At 40.9% G+C, this 19833-nt stretch overlaps 1 protein-coding gene across 2 annotated transcripts in view; it reads left to right on the top strand.

The window, feature by feature from the left end:
• rabgap1l (RAB GTPase activating protein 1-like) overlaps positions 1–19833 on the top strand; it is a 219621-nt gene that overhangs the window by 162831 nt on the left and 36957 nt on the right. For both annotated transcript variants that reach the window (XM_066692340.1, XM_066692341.1), the window contains exon 19: positions 6508–6636. In XM_066692340.1, coding sequence (XP_066548437.1) covers positions 6508–6636 — 129 coding nt within the window. The remainder of the gene's footprint in view (positions 1–6507; positions 6637–19833) is intronic.

Here is a 19833-nt window from a genome sequence, read left to right as displayed (position 1 = left end):
TAATAAATAAAAATACATTGTGGACTCATGCAAGGTAAGGAGAGCCTGGAAACATTTCTTCATTGTAGAACTAGGCTAATAGGCCAGGCTTTTATTTATTTTTTAAATTATTATTTTTTAATCATTTGCTTTCCAAAGATGCAAGCAAATCACATTCACTGTATGGTGAACTACACACTGAATTGAAAACAAGAAACCGGTAATTCTGTTAGCAGTCTAAGATTCAATATACTGTGAACTCTCGCGAAATAAACACAAAGCACTTCATCAAAACTGTGGAAATACCCTTTAAAACAAACGATCAACATTATACTTCATTAATGCATTGTTTATGTCGCAATTGACAGTTCAGTCACTACAATTAATAGCAATACAAATATACAGCTATACACCGATTGGCCATAACATTATGACCACTGACAGGTGAAGTGAATAACACTGATAATCTCGTTATCATGGCACCTGTCAGTGGGTGGGATATACAGTGAGGGAAAAAAGTATTTGATCCCCTGCTGATTTTGTACGTTTGCCCACTGACAAAGAAATGGTCAGTCTATAATTTTAATGGTAGGTGTATTTTAACAGTGAGAGACAGAATAACAACAAAAAATCCAGAAAAACGCATTTCAAAAAAGTTATAAATTGATTTGCATGTTAATAAGGGAAATAAGTATTTGACCCCTTCGACTTAGTACTTGGTGGCAAAACCCTTGTTGGCAATCACAGAGGTCAGACGTTTCTTGTAGTTGGCCACCAGGTTTGCACACATCTCAGGAGGGATTTTGTCCCACTCCTCTTTGCAGATCCTCTCCAAGTCATTAAGGTTTCGAGGCTGACGTTTGGCAACTCGAACCTTCAGCTCCCTCCACAGATTTTCTATGGGATTAAGGTCTGGAGACTGGCTAGGCCACTCCAGGACCTTATTGTGCTTCTTCTTGAGCCACTCCTTTGTTGCCTTGGCTGTGTGTTTTGGGTCATTGTCATGCTGGAATACCCATCCACGACCCATTTTCAATGCGCTGGCTGAGGGAAGGAGGTTCTCACCCAAGATTTGACGGTACATGGCCCCCATCCATCGTCCCTTTGATGCGGTGCAGTTGTCCTGTCCCCTTAGCAGAAAAACACCCCCAAAGCATAATGTTTCCACCTCCATGTTTGACGGTGGGGATGGTGTTCTTGGGGTCATTCCTCCTCCTCCAAACACGGCGAGTTGAGTTGATGCCAAAGAGCTTGATTTTGGTCTCATCTGACCACAACACTTTCACCCAGTTCTCCTCTGAATCATTCAGATGTTGGCAAACTTCAGACGGGCCTGTACATGTGCTTTCTTGAGCAGGGGGACCTTGCAGGCACTGCAGGATTTCAGTCCTTCATGGCGTAGTGTGTTACCAATTGTTCTCTTGGTGACTATGGTCCCAGCTGCCTTGAGATCATTAACAAGATCCTCCTGTGTAGTTCTGGGCTGATTCCTCACTGTTCTCATGATCATTGAAACTCCACGAGGTGAGATCTTGCATGGAGCCCCAGACCGAGGGAGACTGACAGTTATTTTGTGTTTCTTCCATTTGCGAATAATCGCACCAACTGTTGTCACCTTCTCACCAAGCTGCTTGGCAATGGTCTTGTAGCCCATTCCAGCCTTGTGTAGGTCTACAATCTTGTCCCTGACATCCTTGGACAGCTCATTGGTCTTGGACATGCTGGAGAGTTTGGAATCTGATTGATTGATTGCTTCTGTGGACAGGTGTCTTAAATTACCATTAAAATTATAGGCTGATCATTTCTTTGTCAGTGGGCAAACGTACAAAATCAGCAGGGGATCAAATACTTTTTTCCCCCACTGTATTAGGCAGCAAGTGAACATTTTGTCCTCAAAGTTGATGTGTTAGAAGCAGTAAAAATGGGCAAGTGTAAGGATCTGAGCGACTTTGACAAGGGCCAAATTGTGATGGCTAGACGACTGGGTCAGAGCATCTCCAACACTGCAGCTCTTGTAGGGTGTTCCCGGTCTGCAGTGGTCAGTACCTATCAAAAGTGGTCCAAGGAAGGAAAAGCGGTGAACCGGCGACAGGCTCATTGATGCATGTGGGGAGCAAAGACTGGCCCATGTGGTCCGATCCAACAGACGAGCTACTGTAGCTCAAATTGCTGACAAAGTTAATGCTGGTTCTGATAGAAAGGTGTCAGAAAACACAGTGCATCGCAGTTTGTTGCGTATGGGGCTGCGTAGCCGCAGACCTGTCAGGGTGCCCATGCTGACCCCTGTCCACTGCCGAAAGAGCCTACAATGGGCACGTGAGCATCAAAACTGGACCACGGAGCAATGGAAGAAGGTAGCCTGGTCTGATGAATCACGAGTTCAAGGTGTTGACTTGGCCTCCAAATTCACCAGATCTCAATCCAATCGAGCATCTGTGGGATGTGCTGGACAAACAAGTCCGATCCATGGAGGCCCCATCTCACAACTTACAGGACTTAAAGGATCTGCTGCTAACGTCTTGGTGCCAGATACCACAGCACACCTTCAGAGGTCTAGTGGAGTCCATGCCTCGACGGGTCAGAGCTGTTTTGGCGGCAAAAGAGGGACCTACACAATATTAGGCAGGTGGTCATAATGTTATGGCTGATCGGTGTGTGTGTGTGTGTGTGTGTGTGTGTGTGTGTGTGTGTGTATTTATATATATATATATATATATATATATATATATAGTTAAAGTGAGAAATAACATTAGAGTTTTGGAAGTTTTACGGTATTACACTAATGCTTTCAGTTGATTTCCATCCATATTTTTACCCAGCAGGTAAAATGTCAAGCGGTGTAACATGTTTTACATACTGTAGTAACTGGTGTGTTTCTTACTTAATTTTTCTAATTCGAGTGACTTCACTGACCACTTGAAGCAGTCTGAAATACAGGTTATTCAGGTTGAAATGACACAAATACATGTTTCGAACTTGGAATGCTTTGGCTGCTCAAAAGAAATGTAGGCCCCTCAATTGAAAAATCAAATTTCTGCTAGACCTCATTAACCCTGCAGAGAGTCAGTTAGAAGTTGTCCAATTACTAAGCGCACAGCACCAAGCTATCAGCAATACTGCACACAGAGCAATCAGCAATCAGCAGAATCTGTGTAGGCTGGAATTGAGTAGCTGCACAACAGCAGCATAGTCAATCATGACAGAGGCTCCCAGACAGGTAAACACTATCACTGAAGAACCTCCATCAGAGAAATGTAGGATGAACTGAGGATTTAAAAAAATCTCACTTTAAAAAAGGAAACAAAATGGGGGGACAGAACTGTTTTGTTTCCTGTTACATAATTTGAAATGGTAATTCTGTGGTCCTTAAGAGTACATTGACACCTCATGAAATAATTTCTAGATTTGTTTTTAGTTATTGTTTATAGCTTTCAACTACAAAATGCTGGTCTTCTAATTAAACATTATTTATTATGAAATGTTTATAATCTGATGTTTGCTCCAAACTAACTATTTAATATGCAATATATATATATATATATATATATATATATATAATATATATATATATATATAATATTATTATTTTTTATTTTTTTACTTTTAAGATGTAATATTACAAATTACATGTAAACAGGCCAGTTGCATAGAATGATGCCATATTTATGAATAACAGGAAATTGAAAAAAATGAATTTCACATAAAAACTGAGGAAATATGATTGCCTCAGTGTGGGTACTGAGACTGTAGTATGCAGTATTTTCAATTGCAAAGACCATGATATCCATTAAGCATAACAACGTTCAGGATAAATTCAGGGCATTTGTAAAATGTTTGTGAAATATTAAGTAAACCAAAATGAAGTAGCATGCACCCTCCAAATTACAGTGGAAATTGTCAAATCAAACATTTGCTTTAAAGGTGTATGGAGATTTTAATTTTTTCATGTTTATAATTGTGCGTATATTTTGCATGGTTTCTAAAGTATTTTTGCTTATGGGTACATAAAGCCAGTAGTAATGCTTAAGCTGCAGTTTAGATACTAAAGTACTGTTTCATAGTCTAAGGCTAAACATTGAACGGTATATAGATGAACGGTATATATATATATATATAGACCCCTGCAGTTTAAACAGATGCTCTTCTTTAAACCCATCCTGAGACTGAACAGTAATCCACTCATTTGTACTCCCATCCCTCTGCAGAAAAAAAGTAAATATTGTATTCCCATAAATAACAACCCATTGTGTTTACAAACTTAACATGGTGTGAAGTGTAATCTTGACCTAAGTCGCCTTTTCTATTTGATACAGTTGAAAATGCTTTTTGAATCCATCCCAGGATAGACCACTTCATTGACAAGCATAACAAAGATGTAATAAGTGCCGGCACTGTTTCAATAAATATGAAAGAGGTTGAAGATTCTTATGTTTGCTCCAAATATTAATGATGATAACAACAGGATCCTAGAGAAAGGACAATAGAAAAAGGTCAGGATAGTGTTTTTTGGAAAGGTTTTTGTGTGTGCGTGTGCTTCCGACTGATGTTAAATGCCTCTCTTCATCTAATTCTGCTATTCTAGTGCTAAACCAGAACAGTCACGCTGCACTAAACCAGTTAACAAGGTGCAGAATGGAGAGATTCCTACTGCATGCAAGGACAGACATGAAGCAAGTAGCCCTGCAATCAGGGTGCAGTCTTCTGTAAAAGGAAAACTGTAGACAGAGAAAGCTTGGTCACGCACACCAATTGCAAGTATATTGTTAATGCATGGGATGTTTTTAATATACAAGAAAAGCATTTGTAGAAGCTTACAAAATGAGGTTGGGTACTAAACTGGTTTTATTAGGAAAACCAAAGCAGGTTATTTTTATTATATATTATTAAAAGAAAGTTATCTTTACTTGCATTGTAATGGTGTCTTTTAAATTCTGTGTTTTTCATCAATTCATTTCACATCCATTCTCTTTTTTTAAAATATAATTTTCTGGTGCTCTATTCTTCTCATCCCACAGTGGTGTTGTGATCTTGCATCCTGAACAGTATATTAACAAGTATAGGCAGGAAAACAAAATTGCATCGTCATTTGGCATGTAGACTGCATTGCATGGAACAAGCTTTGTATACCTTTGTGGGATATGACCTATTCAAGTTATTATTATTTAATTTTTCCAGAACAGAGTTGTGTTTCATGGTTTTGTTTAGTTTAGAAATATATCTACCACCGTTATTGTATTTCCTCACACTCTGTAAAATGTGAAAAGGTGTCTATACACCTACTTCCTAATTAAACTTCCTTAGTGAAGAAAACCATACACTGTAATCTGTTGCATTTTGTAAAAGCTCTTGTGTTGTAAATTATGAAGCAATAACTCCCACTGTGATATTCAAGAAAGGTAGTGGTTTGCTTTGAGATCCTGAGCAGTTGTAGGCTGCTGACGTGCTTCTTGCAGGAACTGAACTCTAGTGATAAAACATATTAAAAACATATAGTTCTGCATTTAGGCCTTCTTGCTAGTATTGCTTGCTGTGACAGAAAGCCAGTTGATACCATATTGCCAGCCTGTGTTACAGATTACAGTTTATGGTTTTCTTCACTAAGGAAGTTAACCTTATTCTGAGGAGGATTGTTTGCTGATAATATTGACTCCATCAGCAGTTTTCCGGTCAAGTGCTTAATTTCCTTTAGACACAAGTGAGAGTGAGAGTGTGTTTGCACCTGCAGTGATCTGGCCTCAGCTGCCCATTGGATTAAAGTGTTTCAGTATTGCTCATTGATGCTCTTCAATGCCATATGACGCCTTATAATCCAATAGGTTGTAATGCCACATTTTTATCACAGTACTAACATGATAGCAAGTGCAGTTTCGGCATGAAAGGTATTTTGATGAGAAAGCAGACGTATATATCATTGTGGGTTCTGAGGCCTGTCTTAAGTCCTATAATATATAGTTGTGGCTCCATGTCTTTGTTCTTATTAATTCTTGATTGGAAACAAGTCTGATACATCAATCTCACGAGAACCTGAAATACTAACTCCGGCATTAAAACTCCTCCACACAGCAGAGATATTGATGGTGATCTGTACTTTTAATTTAGTATCCCAATAATGACATGGTGTATCTTGTGGCTGATGAAGAGCTACACAGAGGCCTTCCAGCGAACTGGCTGTATAAATTGTGTGTTGCGCTCTTGACGTGGAAATTATTATGTTGATGAGACAGATCTATCTCTTGTGTATTTGCCATGGTCTGCAGCTCACACTTATGCTCAAGGTAGTGTTTCCTGTTGCAGTTTTGGGATTGCAGGTTAAGGATTAAATGAAGCATTTTACATCCCTAGCTCATAACCCTTTAAAAACACACTGATAGAAGATGGTTTTGCCATGTGAGTTAGGGAGATGCAGAGGAAGGCGTATCTATTTAACTGGATTAACACTGGTATTTATGATACACTAGCAAAGTTGCTGTATTAATGCTCCGTTTGCTTCCTGAATCATAAACTGAGCCAAGCTTTGCTATGTTGCAGACCTCAAAGGAAGACCTGCTGCAGGCAGATTTCGAGGGGGCCCTGAAGTTCTTCCGTGTCCAGCTGCCAAAACGGTACCGCGCAGCAGAGAATGCTCGGCGCCTGATGGAACAAGCCTGCAACATCAAGGTAAGAGAAGAAAGGGACTCATGTTTCTTCCTGTGCCACAGACTGCCCAACAGCCTGCACTGTGCTCTTCACATTACTAATGTATTTCTGCGCTACTCCAGTGGAGGGCAATCCTGTTTCTGGATGGCTGTTTTCATATCCATCCATAGGTCTCATTAAATCTCCACCTGCTTGCAGGAAACAGTAGTTAATACAATGTTCTCAGACTCGTGTTCTTCTGGTGTTCATGCCAGCTGGAGTTCCCAATTAACTAATTAATCTGGTTAACAATTAGACATATTGAACACTGTTTTAAGGTATTTTGCAATTAATGACTTGAGATGAGAACATTATTCTTATTCAAATGCACTAGTAATAGAATGTGCAGCCCCAGGAAGACTGTTAGGCCGATCAGTTAATTAAACCAATCCAGTAACCACAGCACTTCCGGATAGGGTTTGCCAGCCACTGCTCTTCAAATCCATTCCTCGAGGGCTAGTACATTTCTGGTTTTCACTGAACCCCTTTCCTAGCTCCTATGCAACTGAACTATAACTCTTGCTGACCCTAGAGAACTGAAGCTGCAAAACACTGTTGTACAGATTTCCTTTGAGATTAACTCTGCTACTCCCTGTTCAACAGAATAAGTGTTTAATATTTCTTTAACAGGCAGTGTGAGTAGGAGAATGTTTTTGCTTTTCATGCATTGTGTTGAACACTAGTATATTATATTTTTGGACCCTAAGATGTTCAGGAAGCTTCTTAGTTACCTTACTAATGACTCTGAACCATGTTTTGTACAATGAGTATGCACGTGAGGAAGATGGCAAGACCTATGGCATACGTAGTGCCTGTGCCTGATATTATATGATGAATTATTTTGATAAGCAGCTTGAGACAACAAAACAAATGCTACCAAACAGATAATGTGTAATGGTAATGTATGTATATCCTAACTTGTCTAACTGCGTAATATGCTTAAACGCAAAAGGATTTTTGGGTAGATGTTAATACCCTGCCAAATGTGCTGCATTTCTCAGGCACTTATTTTCAGTTTACTTACATTTATTTGATCTCTCATAAATCCTATCCCATCTAAAGCCATCTCTTTGAGCAGTGTTTCAATAGGGATTTAGCACAGCACAGTCTCAAGTGTTTTAATAAAAGCCGTCCCATTTTTATGGGGGGGGTTCTACCATTCTTCCAAAACAAGCAGGAACAAAGTGTGAAAAGGGACCATTGTGTGAATATTAAGTTTGTCTTTGGTGGTGAATGTTACTTGTCATTTAGCGCAGTATGGGTCTCATTGTCAGAAAGTTCATGCAGCCAGGATCCATCTCTGTAGACCATACTGTGTGATGAAGGACTCTGGCAGGTCTCCAAGGCAGCTCCCATTATTGCCTTAAATGTTCCTTAAATTGACAAGCCTGTGATCCGTTTGCATTGTCTGTATCAGCCATAACTGCTTATTACACACCATCATTAAAAACAAATGTCCTATACAACAGCCTGTTCAATTTAAATTGCCTTCATTTAAATGCTTCATCAGATCTTGCAATAACTGGGTGACGACTGCATGCTGATTTAAAAAATGCGAGGGCATCATCTGTGAAATGACTGTTAAACTAACCATTAGAGCTTCAATTAAGCAAACAAATTAATTTTATTATTATTATTATTATTATTTCTTAGCAGACACCCTTCTCCAGGGCGACTTACAAAATATAAGAGCAATACAAAGTGTAATAATACAGTGCAGTTCAAGGCATAATACATTTAACAAATTTAGAATTTACACAAGTGTATATGAGATGTACAGTAAACAATATATAAGGTCGTACATCCTAGATTGTAAGTGCAGTCAAAGATGTTAAGTCAAAGTTAAGAGCTAAGGGAAAGGGAGCATAAGGGAAATCAAAATAAAAATAAAAGTGCAATCTTACAGGAGAATAAATTACTACATTACAAGTAGAGTCTGAAATGTGTTTTGAGTAAGCGCTGGAAGGAGGTCAGGGACTCTGCTGTTTTGACTTCAGTGGGAAGGTCGTTCTACCACTTAGGGGCCAGGGATGAGAAGTAGCGGCTCTCGAGGAAGGGGAGTTGAGAGGAGCCAGAGTTAGTCTTTTGCCACCGGAAGACCTCAGCGGTCTGGAGGGGATGTATGGGGAGACGAGGGTCTGAAGGTAACTTGGTGCAGTGTGGTCGAGACATCGGTAGGTGAGGGTCAGTGTCTTGAACTGAATGCGTGCCAATATCGGGAGCCAGTGGAAGGAGCGGAGCAGTGGAGTAACATGTGCGAATCGGGGCAGAGAGAATACCAGACGAGCCGCAGAGTTCTGGATGAGCTGGAGCGGCGGGTAGTAGTTGCAGGCAGGCCGGCCAGGAGGGAGTTGCAGTAATCCAGGCGGGAGAGGACCAGGGACTGGACAAACAGCTGAGCCGAGTACTCGGTGAGGAAGCGACAGATTCGGCGTATGTTGCTCAGGAAGAATCTGCAGGTGCGTGTCAGTGTGGTGATGTGCTGGGATTAGGAGAGCGTAAGATCGAGGGTGGCTCGTAGGTTTTTAGCGGAAGAAGAGGGAGAGAGTGTCGTAGTTTCCAAGGGGACTGAGATGGGTAGGTCAGCAGAAGGTGAGGAAGAGGGGGGGAAAAGAGGAGATCAGATTTGGAGAGGTTGAGCTTGAGGTGGTGCGAGTGCATCCAGACAGATAGCAGACAAACAGGAAGAGATGCGAGAGGGTATGAGAGTGTCAGAAGAGGGAAAAGACAGGAACATCTGGACATCATCTGCATAAAAATTGAGAAATCGTGGGATGCGATGAGGGGGTCCAGGGAGCGAGTGTAGAGAGAGAACAGGAGGGGGCACAGGATGGAGCCTTGGGGTACGCCTGTGAGGAGACGTTGGGGGGTGGATGAGGAACCTCACCATGTCACTTGGTAGGTCCGGTCGCTGAGGTAGGAGGAGAACCAGGTGAGAGCAGTCCAAGAGATTCCAAGGTCAGCGAGGCAGGAGAGGAGGATGGAGTGATAGACAGTGTCAGATGCTGCGGAGAGATCGAGGAGGATGAGGATTGAGGAGAGGGAGGCCGCCCGAGCACAGCTGATGGAGTCAGTGACTGCCAGGAGAGCCGTCTCAGTGGAGTGAGCTGTGCGGAAGCCTGATTGCAGAGGATCCAGGAGTGAGTGATGGGAAAGAAATGCAGAGAGCTGACGGTGGACTGCCCGCTTGAGAGTCTTTGAGAGGAAAGGGGGTTGGGGAGACAGGGCGGTAGTTCTGAGGGGAAGTAGGGTCAAGGGTAGGTTTCTTGAGGAGTGGGATGATAGCAGCTTGTTTAAATGCAGAGGGGAAACAGCCAGAGAGGAGGGAGGAGATGAAGGGGAGTAGATCAGGAGCAGTCACTTGGAGGAGGCTAGTGGGGAGAGGGTCCAGGGCACACATTGTGGGTTTGTGACCTAGGAGGAGAGAGGAAAGTTCAGAGTCCGAACAAGGTGAGAATGAAGAATGGAAGCTTGATTGGTGGGAGACTTGGGCGGGATGGGAGAGGAGGGGGGACTGTTGAAGAGCATGCGGATGTCTGTGATCTTGGAGGAGAAGAAGGAGGAGTCAAAATCATCAGCAGAGAGAGAGGATGGAGGAGGACGGGGAGGGCTGCCGAAGAGGCAGGAGAAGGTGGAGTAGAGTTTGCGAGGGTTGTTGACGGTGGATTCAAAGAGTGATTGGAGGTAAGACTTCTTGGCTGAGGTGAGTGAGGAGGAAAATGTGGAAAGTAGAGAGCAGTAGAGTTCAAGGGCAGCTGTTCAGCGGCACACAAACTGGATTGAGTTGAGTGGAGTGGAGAACTGAAGAGATCCAAGGCCAAGGAGGGGAGGGACGGACAGGACGAGAGGTGAGAGGACAGAGAGAATCAAGGGAAGAGGTGAGGGAGGAGAACAAAGAGGAAGTAGCGCAGTTAACAGAAAGATGGGAAAAATAGTCAATGAAGTCGAGTTCATCCAGGAAGGAGGCGAGTGGACCAGGAGGGCAGTAGAGAACTAGAAGGAAGAGGTGAGTTCTACTGTGTGGAAATCAAAGCTGTTAGTCGTGATAGAGGAGAAAAAGGGGGGACAGAGAATAGGAGAGAAGGGGAGAGCAGGAGCCCTGTTCTTCCTCCCCGCCCGGTAAGACGAGGGGGATGGGACAGGCCAAACAGAGAGGATAGGGCGGCAGGGGTGGTTGAGTTCTCAGGGGAGATCCATGTCTCGGTGAGAGCGGGGAAATCCAGAGAGTGGTGGGAGGCAAAAGCGGAGATGAAGTTGGCCTTTTTGGAGCTGAGTGGCAGTTCCACAGACCTCCAGAGAGAGGGAGGAGGAGGGGAGAGGCAGGGAGATGAGGTTAGAGGGATTAGGGAGGCAATGGCGTGCAGGTGCATGCCGAGAGGAAGGAGAGAGCAGAACAGGAATTGGAGCAATAGTCATGGCCGCCTGCTGTTGTAGTGCGGCGTCTCCTTACAGTTTTCTCCTCGCTGGAGTCCCACATCTAGAGTCCATGGGTCCGTGTCACCTGCTGGGGAGAACGAAACAAGGAGAGCAGGCGCTCAATTAAAACAGTTAAAAAATGAAATTAATCAATAGTAGCAGGGGTCAAATAAAGTCACATATTCACTGTGCTTGAATTGAAACAATAATGATATTCAAGATATGATGGGGGAAATAGTGACCTGTCTGATTCAGCATTATTTTGAAATAATTGAACATATATAGTTTCTTCATACCTAAAACATGCATATATTCCTATAACCATACTAACTTTTTTTTTTAGTGTTTACCAGTTCTGCATTTGTATTATTAAGTGAACCCGGCTGTACTTTAATAGGTCTGGTATAATTCTGACCATGTCCAATACACTAATATAGAATTTAAGAAACAATATGAATGTTTGACAGAATATAACATCTACAATGACAGTTGTCTTAACTTGCTCTTGAGTGAAACTATAATAATTTCAATTTCACCATTATGGGTGTGTTGTCGTAATAAATTGATGGAATATGTTGAGATATGTATAAGATTGTGTATATGTTTTATTAAAATTCAAGCTCAAACAAATCATCATAATGGCATTACCAAGCAAAACACAATCATAAACCATTCCTTATTGCAATTCTTGGTAAGCTCCCTCAGACCATAAACATAAGGGAAAATAACTTAATTTAGCCCTTATTAGCCTTACAGGAAGTAACTCACTGAAGTGCTGTGTCATAGCAAAGGTAGTTACACAACCCAGAAATAAACAAACCCATGCAGGCATTTACATGATAAGTCATGGGTGGAGAATGCCGTTCAGCTTAATCATTACTGGACAAGTTCTTTCAGTGTTTACTATTTACTATTTTTACCTTAAAGTACCAGATACCAGTTGGTCATTAAATAAAGCTTGGTATTATTTGGGTGAGATACCAGAAATGACATAGGGTGCTTTGGACTCCTTTACTCTAGACCGTAATGACACTAAATATCACCCCTATGCCCCGGAAGGAGACCACACCAGCAATGAGACATTCAGTGCAGAGCAGCTTAGGTTTCTGGCTTTTTTAGGTAATAAAACCTGTTTTTCCAAGGGTGCTCTTCAACCACAAGAACCATTTTTTCGATTTCAACATAATGCACGGTGTGACCAGTCAAGGGAAAATTAAGCCCTTTCCTTTTTAATAACCTCAGTGTGGTCCTGATGAAGGCTTTATGGATGATTACTCTAATTGGTCTGTACAATCATTCCCCCATAATTTCCAGTTATGCATTCAGCTCTGGGTTTGATTCACGATTTTACCCTGAAATGGGAACTGTCTTCTCCTTGATGGAAAGAATGGTAAAACAGGCATCTCTTGAGTCAGCTGCTGCAGTGTGTTGGCTTTTCAGGCACTGCCTGCAATGGCAGTGGTGTGATGTTGTGATGGTGTTCTGGAGTGTTCTGTTCTTGGGAAACCATGATCGTGCAGTACTATAATGAGACTTGAAAGGTACAATTTCAAACTCCCTGTGGCTTTGAAAAAGGTCACACTCACTCATGTTTGGTTAGACTTCTGGGTGACTGCCCCTGAAACTAATTCTCTGCCTTCTGTCCAAAAGGTGCTGCTGTGTATGTGCTGACAGAACAAAATTTGGTGCTGTTATTGTTTATATATATTTTTTTCTTATTCCATATTATATTTCTGATGTCAAATTTCTTTTAAGTCTATGTGAACCTGACAATAGATCATCAAGGCGTCTACCGTGCTTTGATTTTAATTTATTGCACTCCATTCCTAAACTGTAGGTGTTTGTATGTAAGACAACATATGTATTGTGTGTGTTTTAGTTTTGTCATCTAAATCTATTCACAGTGATCATCTGACATTGTTTCAAATTTCATCCGACGGGCAGCAGTCATTGATGTTTGTTATAAAATCCCTGTTCGCCTTTCAGCTAGACCACACGTCGCCCTGCTGTTCGAGTAGTACCTGACAGCCCTTGTTAGAAATGAAAAATTACACCTTTCCCCATGCATAGATAATGAATACACAGATTAGTATCAATCTTTCATATCATTCAATATGAATTCTTCAGACTCCTCAGGAAGCTGGTCAGGTCCTTACAGCTTGTGCTTGTTGTCGGGTTGTAGACTTATGCAAAGCCTTGTCAAGCTGTGAATTCTCCTGTAGATGACTACTTCAAAGTAACATTTAAAGAGTCTGAATCTCAATCCCTCCACATAGTTTTATGGGGGGGAAGGGCAGATGAATGACAGAATTAGTTTAAGCAATTATAAGAGGAGGGTATACGCCAAGTTCCCTTCTTATTATGTGGGCATATGCCTCCGACTACACCACTGCGGCTGGCATAATGTAGTCTGGTAGATGTTGTTTCATACAGTTATAGAAAAAAATGTTTTCCTTAATTTACTGTTCCTGACTCAGAGCAAAGTTTCATAGTGGTTTAATGTAAGTAATAATATAGTTTATCCCCTACTTTATATGGGATAACTGTTCTCATTATTCAAAAGACTTAAGCAACGGCACATTGCATTACACCTTAGCTTTAAGTGTTGTATAATGATATTGCAACCTGTATTAAACTGGAACATTAAAAACATGTAAAAAGTGTGTTTTATATATGGAAATGTAAAATTATTTCTAATAAAAAAAACATTTAATTTTCATGTTTCTGGTTTCTACAAATTACTTAATTAAGCTTCAGTTTTCAACTTTTCATTTTGCATAGGCTGAACTAGGAGGTAGACTGGACCCAGCCAGCATTAGAGTAACAGCATTGATTCAGCTATGATTCACCACCCTGGTGTTGCTCTCACTCATGGTAATTATAACCCTTCTCTAATGGCTGCCAGCATGACAGGGAACATTTAGGATGCTCAAGCAACCCTGAGCTCTTTAAGGAGAACAAGGGCAGTCAGTCTGGTGGGCTGCTGCATCCAGGGAGGCATCACCAGCAAAGAAACATGCAATGTCATCCCGTGATTAGGACAGTCAAACTATATACTGAGGACAAAGGAAAGATTGAGGTAATGCACCGCTAGACCTTGGTCTTAGATTTCTCAGATAGTCTGGGTAGGTGAAGGGAAACCCAGCTGTGTGGGCTATTCTTCACTGTAAATGGGTTTTTGTGAGTCGCCTAATTGTTACTTTATACTGTAAGGCTCCTGAGAATTCCTCTCAGTGCCAGGGCTCAGCTCAGGTAGAAAATCCTTATATTATGGATCAAAAGTAGCCATCATGACCTGGTAAGAAGGGTGTCTATAGCACTGGATAAGCACCACAGAAATATACTGCCCTAAAAGGTTTACAATTATAGCATCTCATACAAGTGAATGCTGCCTTACAAAAAGAGCCTTAAATCTAGTCTGTGAAGATAATCTTCTGATATTTCTCTCAGTAAGTTACTGAAAAGCAAAACCTCTTCAGAGGTGCATAATAAACCAATTTAAGACTCAAGTCCCCATTGGCTAGTTAAAGAAATAGGTGCTGTTTACAATAGCTGAATGCTAAGGTGTAGCATTTCAGGTAATGGTAAATCTGTGGTATAAGTTTAAATGTCCTGTATTGCAGGGTTAGTTGTGGGTGTCTTCTCATCTTCTCGGTTTAGTTGGATGTTGCATTGTTCATTAATTGTTGTATTTAAATCTTAACAAAAATCTGGATCCTCCTCCCCTCCCCCCCACCCCACAATGAGTTTTAATTGAATGCAGCCCTCCAGAGAAATGAAATGGAAAATTAATCTTAGACACCTTCACCTTTTGTAATCAATATAGTGGTCCACTTTCCCCATTTAGCCTCCACATTTCAAACAAGATTGTTTTCTTGTCAGTCAGCACTCAGCAGCTCCAAACTCTGTGGAAGTCAAGAGTGGAAAATAACTGCAACCCTGACGGATGTTGTGCCCTTGGTTACATTGTTCTCTCTACTAGGGATGGGAATTGAGTACTCTAGCATTGGTAAATATCAAATACTCAAACTGAATCTGAACTACTGCATTTGGTTCATAAATGTTACTAAGGTTTAAACCTGCCTACATTTACATTAAAAATGCACGTTAATGTACGTTAAGGTTGCATACACATTTAAGTTGTATGACTGAGTAATTAAAAATTATATTGAACTATATTCTAGAGATAAATGTATAATTGTAGAGTATTCAAGTAGTACTTAAGTACTCTAACCCACCCCTAATCTACATAGAAGTGTGCCTCTGAGGATTACTTCAGTTGTTCTACGGTAAATTAAATACAATTTCGCCTCGCATTTTACATTAAACAAGAAAGCTAATCTGATCACATACTTTTAAGTTAAGGAGAGAACTAACTTGAATAATTGAAGAATGAATTGAGCAACAGTAAGAGCTATCTTGGACAATTTACTGATCTGTACTGTATTTCCAGTTATACCTGTTCAATGACTCTGTTGTTTTTAGTGCATTGAAGTGTACTTAACAGATTTAGGGTGCGGGCTTAATATTGACCTTTTCTTAAGGTAGGCATTCTTTATGATGTAGTATAATGGCCCTAAGGGTAGATCAAGTATGTAGAAATGTGCTGTGATTACAGCAAGCCTGCCTCGAAACGGAGCCATTCCAGAATAATTCTCTCAAGACAGCCAATGAGTTTGAATGCCATTCGTGCAAGATTTCAGTATTGGGAGAGCACCATACCTGCATATAGATCTTCTCAGGGGGTTATATGTCTGTGTGTGTGTGTGTGTGTGTGTGTGTATGAGTGCCTGACTCCCATACAGTGTATTGACAAATCTCACAGCACATTAACTTAAATATACATCACGTTTATTTAGCTATGTGATGTAGAAAGCACGTGAAAGCATATGATATGATATACTTAGATTTTCAGAAAGATTTTGACAAGGTTCCACACCAAAGATTGATCCTAAAATTGGAAGATGTAGGTATTCAGGGTAATGTAAGTAGATGGATTATGTACTGGTTGATGTATAGGAAACAGAGGGTGTCGATAAGAGGAGTTGCTTCTAACTGGAGTGAGGTTGTTAGTGGAGTTCCACAGGGATCAGTACTAGGGCCTGTGCTTTTTCTAATCTATATTAATGGATAATTAGCAATCTTGTAAAATGTGCAGATGATGCTAAAATAGGTGGCTCAGAAGATACAATCTCAGCAGCACAGGTTATTCAAAGGGACTTAGATATTATTCAGGTGTGGTATTACATGCAGGTAACAACAATGTCCACTATAATTACACTATGGGAGGAATAGAACTAGATTAAGTAACGCATGAGAAAGACCTAGGAGTCTACTTGGACTCCTCACTTTCTCCATTCAAACAATGTGGGGAAGCAATAAAAAAGGCAAACAAAATGCTAGGGTATATTGTCAAACATGTAGAATTTAAAACAAGGGCAGTAATGTTCAGACTGTACAATGCGCTAGTTAGAGCTCATCTGCAATACTGTGTACAGTTCTGGGCTCCACACTTAAAGAAAGATATCGCTGCTCTAGAGGCAGTTCAGAGGAGAGCAACCAGACTTATTCCAGGTCTGAAGGGAATGTCCTACTGAGAGACTGAGGGAACTGAGCATTTTCACCCTGGAACAGAGGAGACTACATGGGGACTTGATTCAAGTCTTCAAAATCATTAAAGGCATCGACCACATCAAACCAGAGGAGCTTTTCCAGATCAGCAGGGACACACGCACCCGGGGACACAAATGGAAATTGGGCTTCAAGGCATTCAAGACAGAAAACAGGAGACGCATCTTCACACAGAGAGGCATCACAATCTGAACAAACTCCCCAGCGATGTGGTTGAAACTGAAAATTTGGGAACATTTAAAAATAGACTGGATAGGATCCTTGGATCACTTAGTTATAAATGGCCTCCTCTCATTTGTAAACTTTCTTATGTTCTTATTAGTGCTGTGCGATATGACGATATATATCGTATGACGATAGAAAAACGTCTATCGTTTCAAATTATGCTACATCGTTTATATCGAGGTGTCGCAAATTACAATCTTTACGGCAGTATTTTACGTCGTTATCATGGCACCTGTCAGTGAGTGGGATATACAGTGAGGGAAAAAAGTATTTGATCCCCTGCTGATTTTGTACGTTTGCCCACTGACAAAGAAATGGTCAGTCTATAATTTTAATGGTAGGTGTATTTTAACAGTGAGAGACAGAATAACAACAACAAAATCCAGAAAAACGCATTTCAAAAAAGTTATAAATTGATTTGCATGTTAATGAGGGAAATAAGTATTTGACCCCTTCGACTTAGTACTTGGTGGCAAAACCCTTGTTGGCAATCACAGAGGTCAGACGTTTCTTGTAGTTGGCCACCAGGTTTGCACACATCTCAGGAGGGATTTTGTCCCACTCCTCTTTGCAGATCCTCTCCAAGTCATTAAAGGTTTCGAGGCTGACGTTTGGCAACTCGAACCTTCAGCTCCCTCCACAGATTTTCTATGGGATTAAGGTCTGGAGACTAGCTAGGCCACTCCAGGACCTTAATGTGCTTCTTCTTGAGCCACTCCTTTGTTGCCTTGGCTGTGTGTTTTGGGTCAATGTCATGCTGGAATACCCATCCATGACCCATTTTCAATGCCCTGGCTGAGGGAAGGAGGTTCTCACCCAAGATCTGACGGTACATAGCCCCGTCCATCGTCCCTTTGATGCGGTGCAGTTGTCCTGTCCCCTTAGCAGAAAAACACTCCCAAAGCATAATGTTTCCACCTCCATGTTTGACAGTGGGGATGGTGTTCTTGGGGTCATTCCTCCTCCTCCAAACACGGCGAGTTGAGTTGATGCCAAAGAGCTCGATTTTGGTCTCATCTGACCACAACACTTTCACCCAGTTCTCCTCTGAATCATTCAGATGTTCATTGGCAAACTTCAGACAGGCCTGTACATGTGCTTTCTTGAGCAGGGGGACCTTGCGGGCGCTGCAGGATTTCAGTCCTTCATGGCATAGTGTATTACCAATTGTTCTCTTGGTGACTATGGTCCCAGCTGCCTTGAGATCATTAACAAGATCCTCCCGTGTAGTTCTGGTCTGATCCCTCACCGTTCTAATGATCATTGAAACTCCACGAGGTGAGATCTTGCATGGAGCCCCAGACCGAGGGAGACTGACAGTTATTTTGTGTTTCTTCCATTTGTGAATAATTGCACCAACTGTTGTCACCTTCTCACCAGCTGCTTGGCGATGGTCTTGTAGCCCATTCCAGCCTTGTGTAGGTCTACAATCTTGTCCCTGACATCCTTGGACAGCTCTTTGGTCTTGGCCATGGTGGAGAGTTTGGAATCTGATTGATTGATTGCTTCTGTGAACAGGTGTCTTTTATACAGGTAACGAGCTGAGATTAGGAGCACTCCCTTTAAGAGAGTACTTTTACAAATACAAATACTTTTTTCCCTCACTGTATGTGCTCTGAGGAAGATAAGTCGAAATGCCTTATAATGTTCACTTTTTCTCTAATAAATAATTTTTGAGACATCGGTGAATATGGACTGTTCTTAGATGGGAGCTGCTGTCCATCCTTCCTTGACCGGATAATTGTTCTATATAAAATCCCTGGGATAAGGCACCCCGCATTTAAGATTTATTAAAACTATTGTAACGCCAGCTATTTTTAAACGTGTGTGTGTGTGTGTATATATATATATATATATATATATATATATATCCCATAACAACATAACACACGTAATAGTAATCACACTTGCCCTGTAATGTTGCATTCTGCATATATTTACCATGACAGCCTGCATGTAGTATTTGTTAGTTTTGCTTATTGAAGGATTAACAAAATACTTGTAGTTTCAATGTCTTTGGTCTTATTTTGTGGCTTGATTGGATTAAAAAAAAGAGAGAGATATCGTATATATCGCCCAAACTTCTAAAAATATCGAGATATTATTTTTAAGTCGTATCGCCCAGCCCTAGTTCTTATGTATAAAATGTAATGGTTTTGTAATAACAGTAGTAAATTGGGAATGATTTATGCAGTGTTTAAACCAGAAATAAAAATAGATGCATTTCATCAAAGACTATTCAAATAGATGCTGTCTCTGTAGACCAGGAACCTGCTGCAAAACAGGCTTCTGTCTGCATTGAGCCCAATGCTGTGATCATATGTGTAACTGCCTTTGCCTTTGATTGTCAAATATCTTACCAAAAAACGAAATAAAGATATAAAAAATCAGTTGATCACCCTTCAAATATTCCTACTACTGAAAATGAAAGCTCTTTGTGTTATATTTTTCACTGCACTTTTGCAAAAAGGTGACTTAATTTTCAGTTGTGTCTGTTTAATTAACATATTGTAATTAACTTTATTTTTGTTTTTAAACGACTATTAGCTTTGAAAAATGAAATACACACTACAATCTCCAGCTTAAACATTTTCCATTTGTTAGGCTGAAGCAGTGTTAGGTATTGTTCTCAGCAATTTTTGTCTTCCCAGTACCAGGTCAGTGCTATTTCCTCCATATTTATAATACAGACAAATTTTGATTTACAGACAATGTTACAAAAGGTTACAATTCCAGGACAGGGCTGAGCACATACATTTTTGGTATTGTTTAAGCTTGTTGGGTGGATCTTTATTGGAAGCTACCTTCCTTTGTTTTGCACCCTACAAAATGACCAGAGATTGAAGATTATCTGGTATTGAACAGTCAATGCTTTCTAGCCTTGTATGTATGAATCCTACATACTTA

Source organism: Amia ocellicauda, chromosome 19 (genome assembly GCF_036373705.1).
Source record: "Amia ocellicauda isolate fAmiCal2 chromosome 19, fAmiCal2.hap1, whole genome shotgun sequence".
NCBI classification, from domain to species: domain Eukaryota; kingdom Metazoa; phylum Chordata; class Actinopteri; order Amiiformes; family Amiidae; genus Amia; species Amia ocellicauda.
The sequence above is the reverse complement of the archived record's forward strand: the minus strand, read 5'-3'. Positions and strand labels throughout refer to the sequence as shown.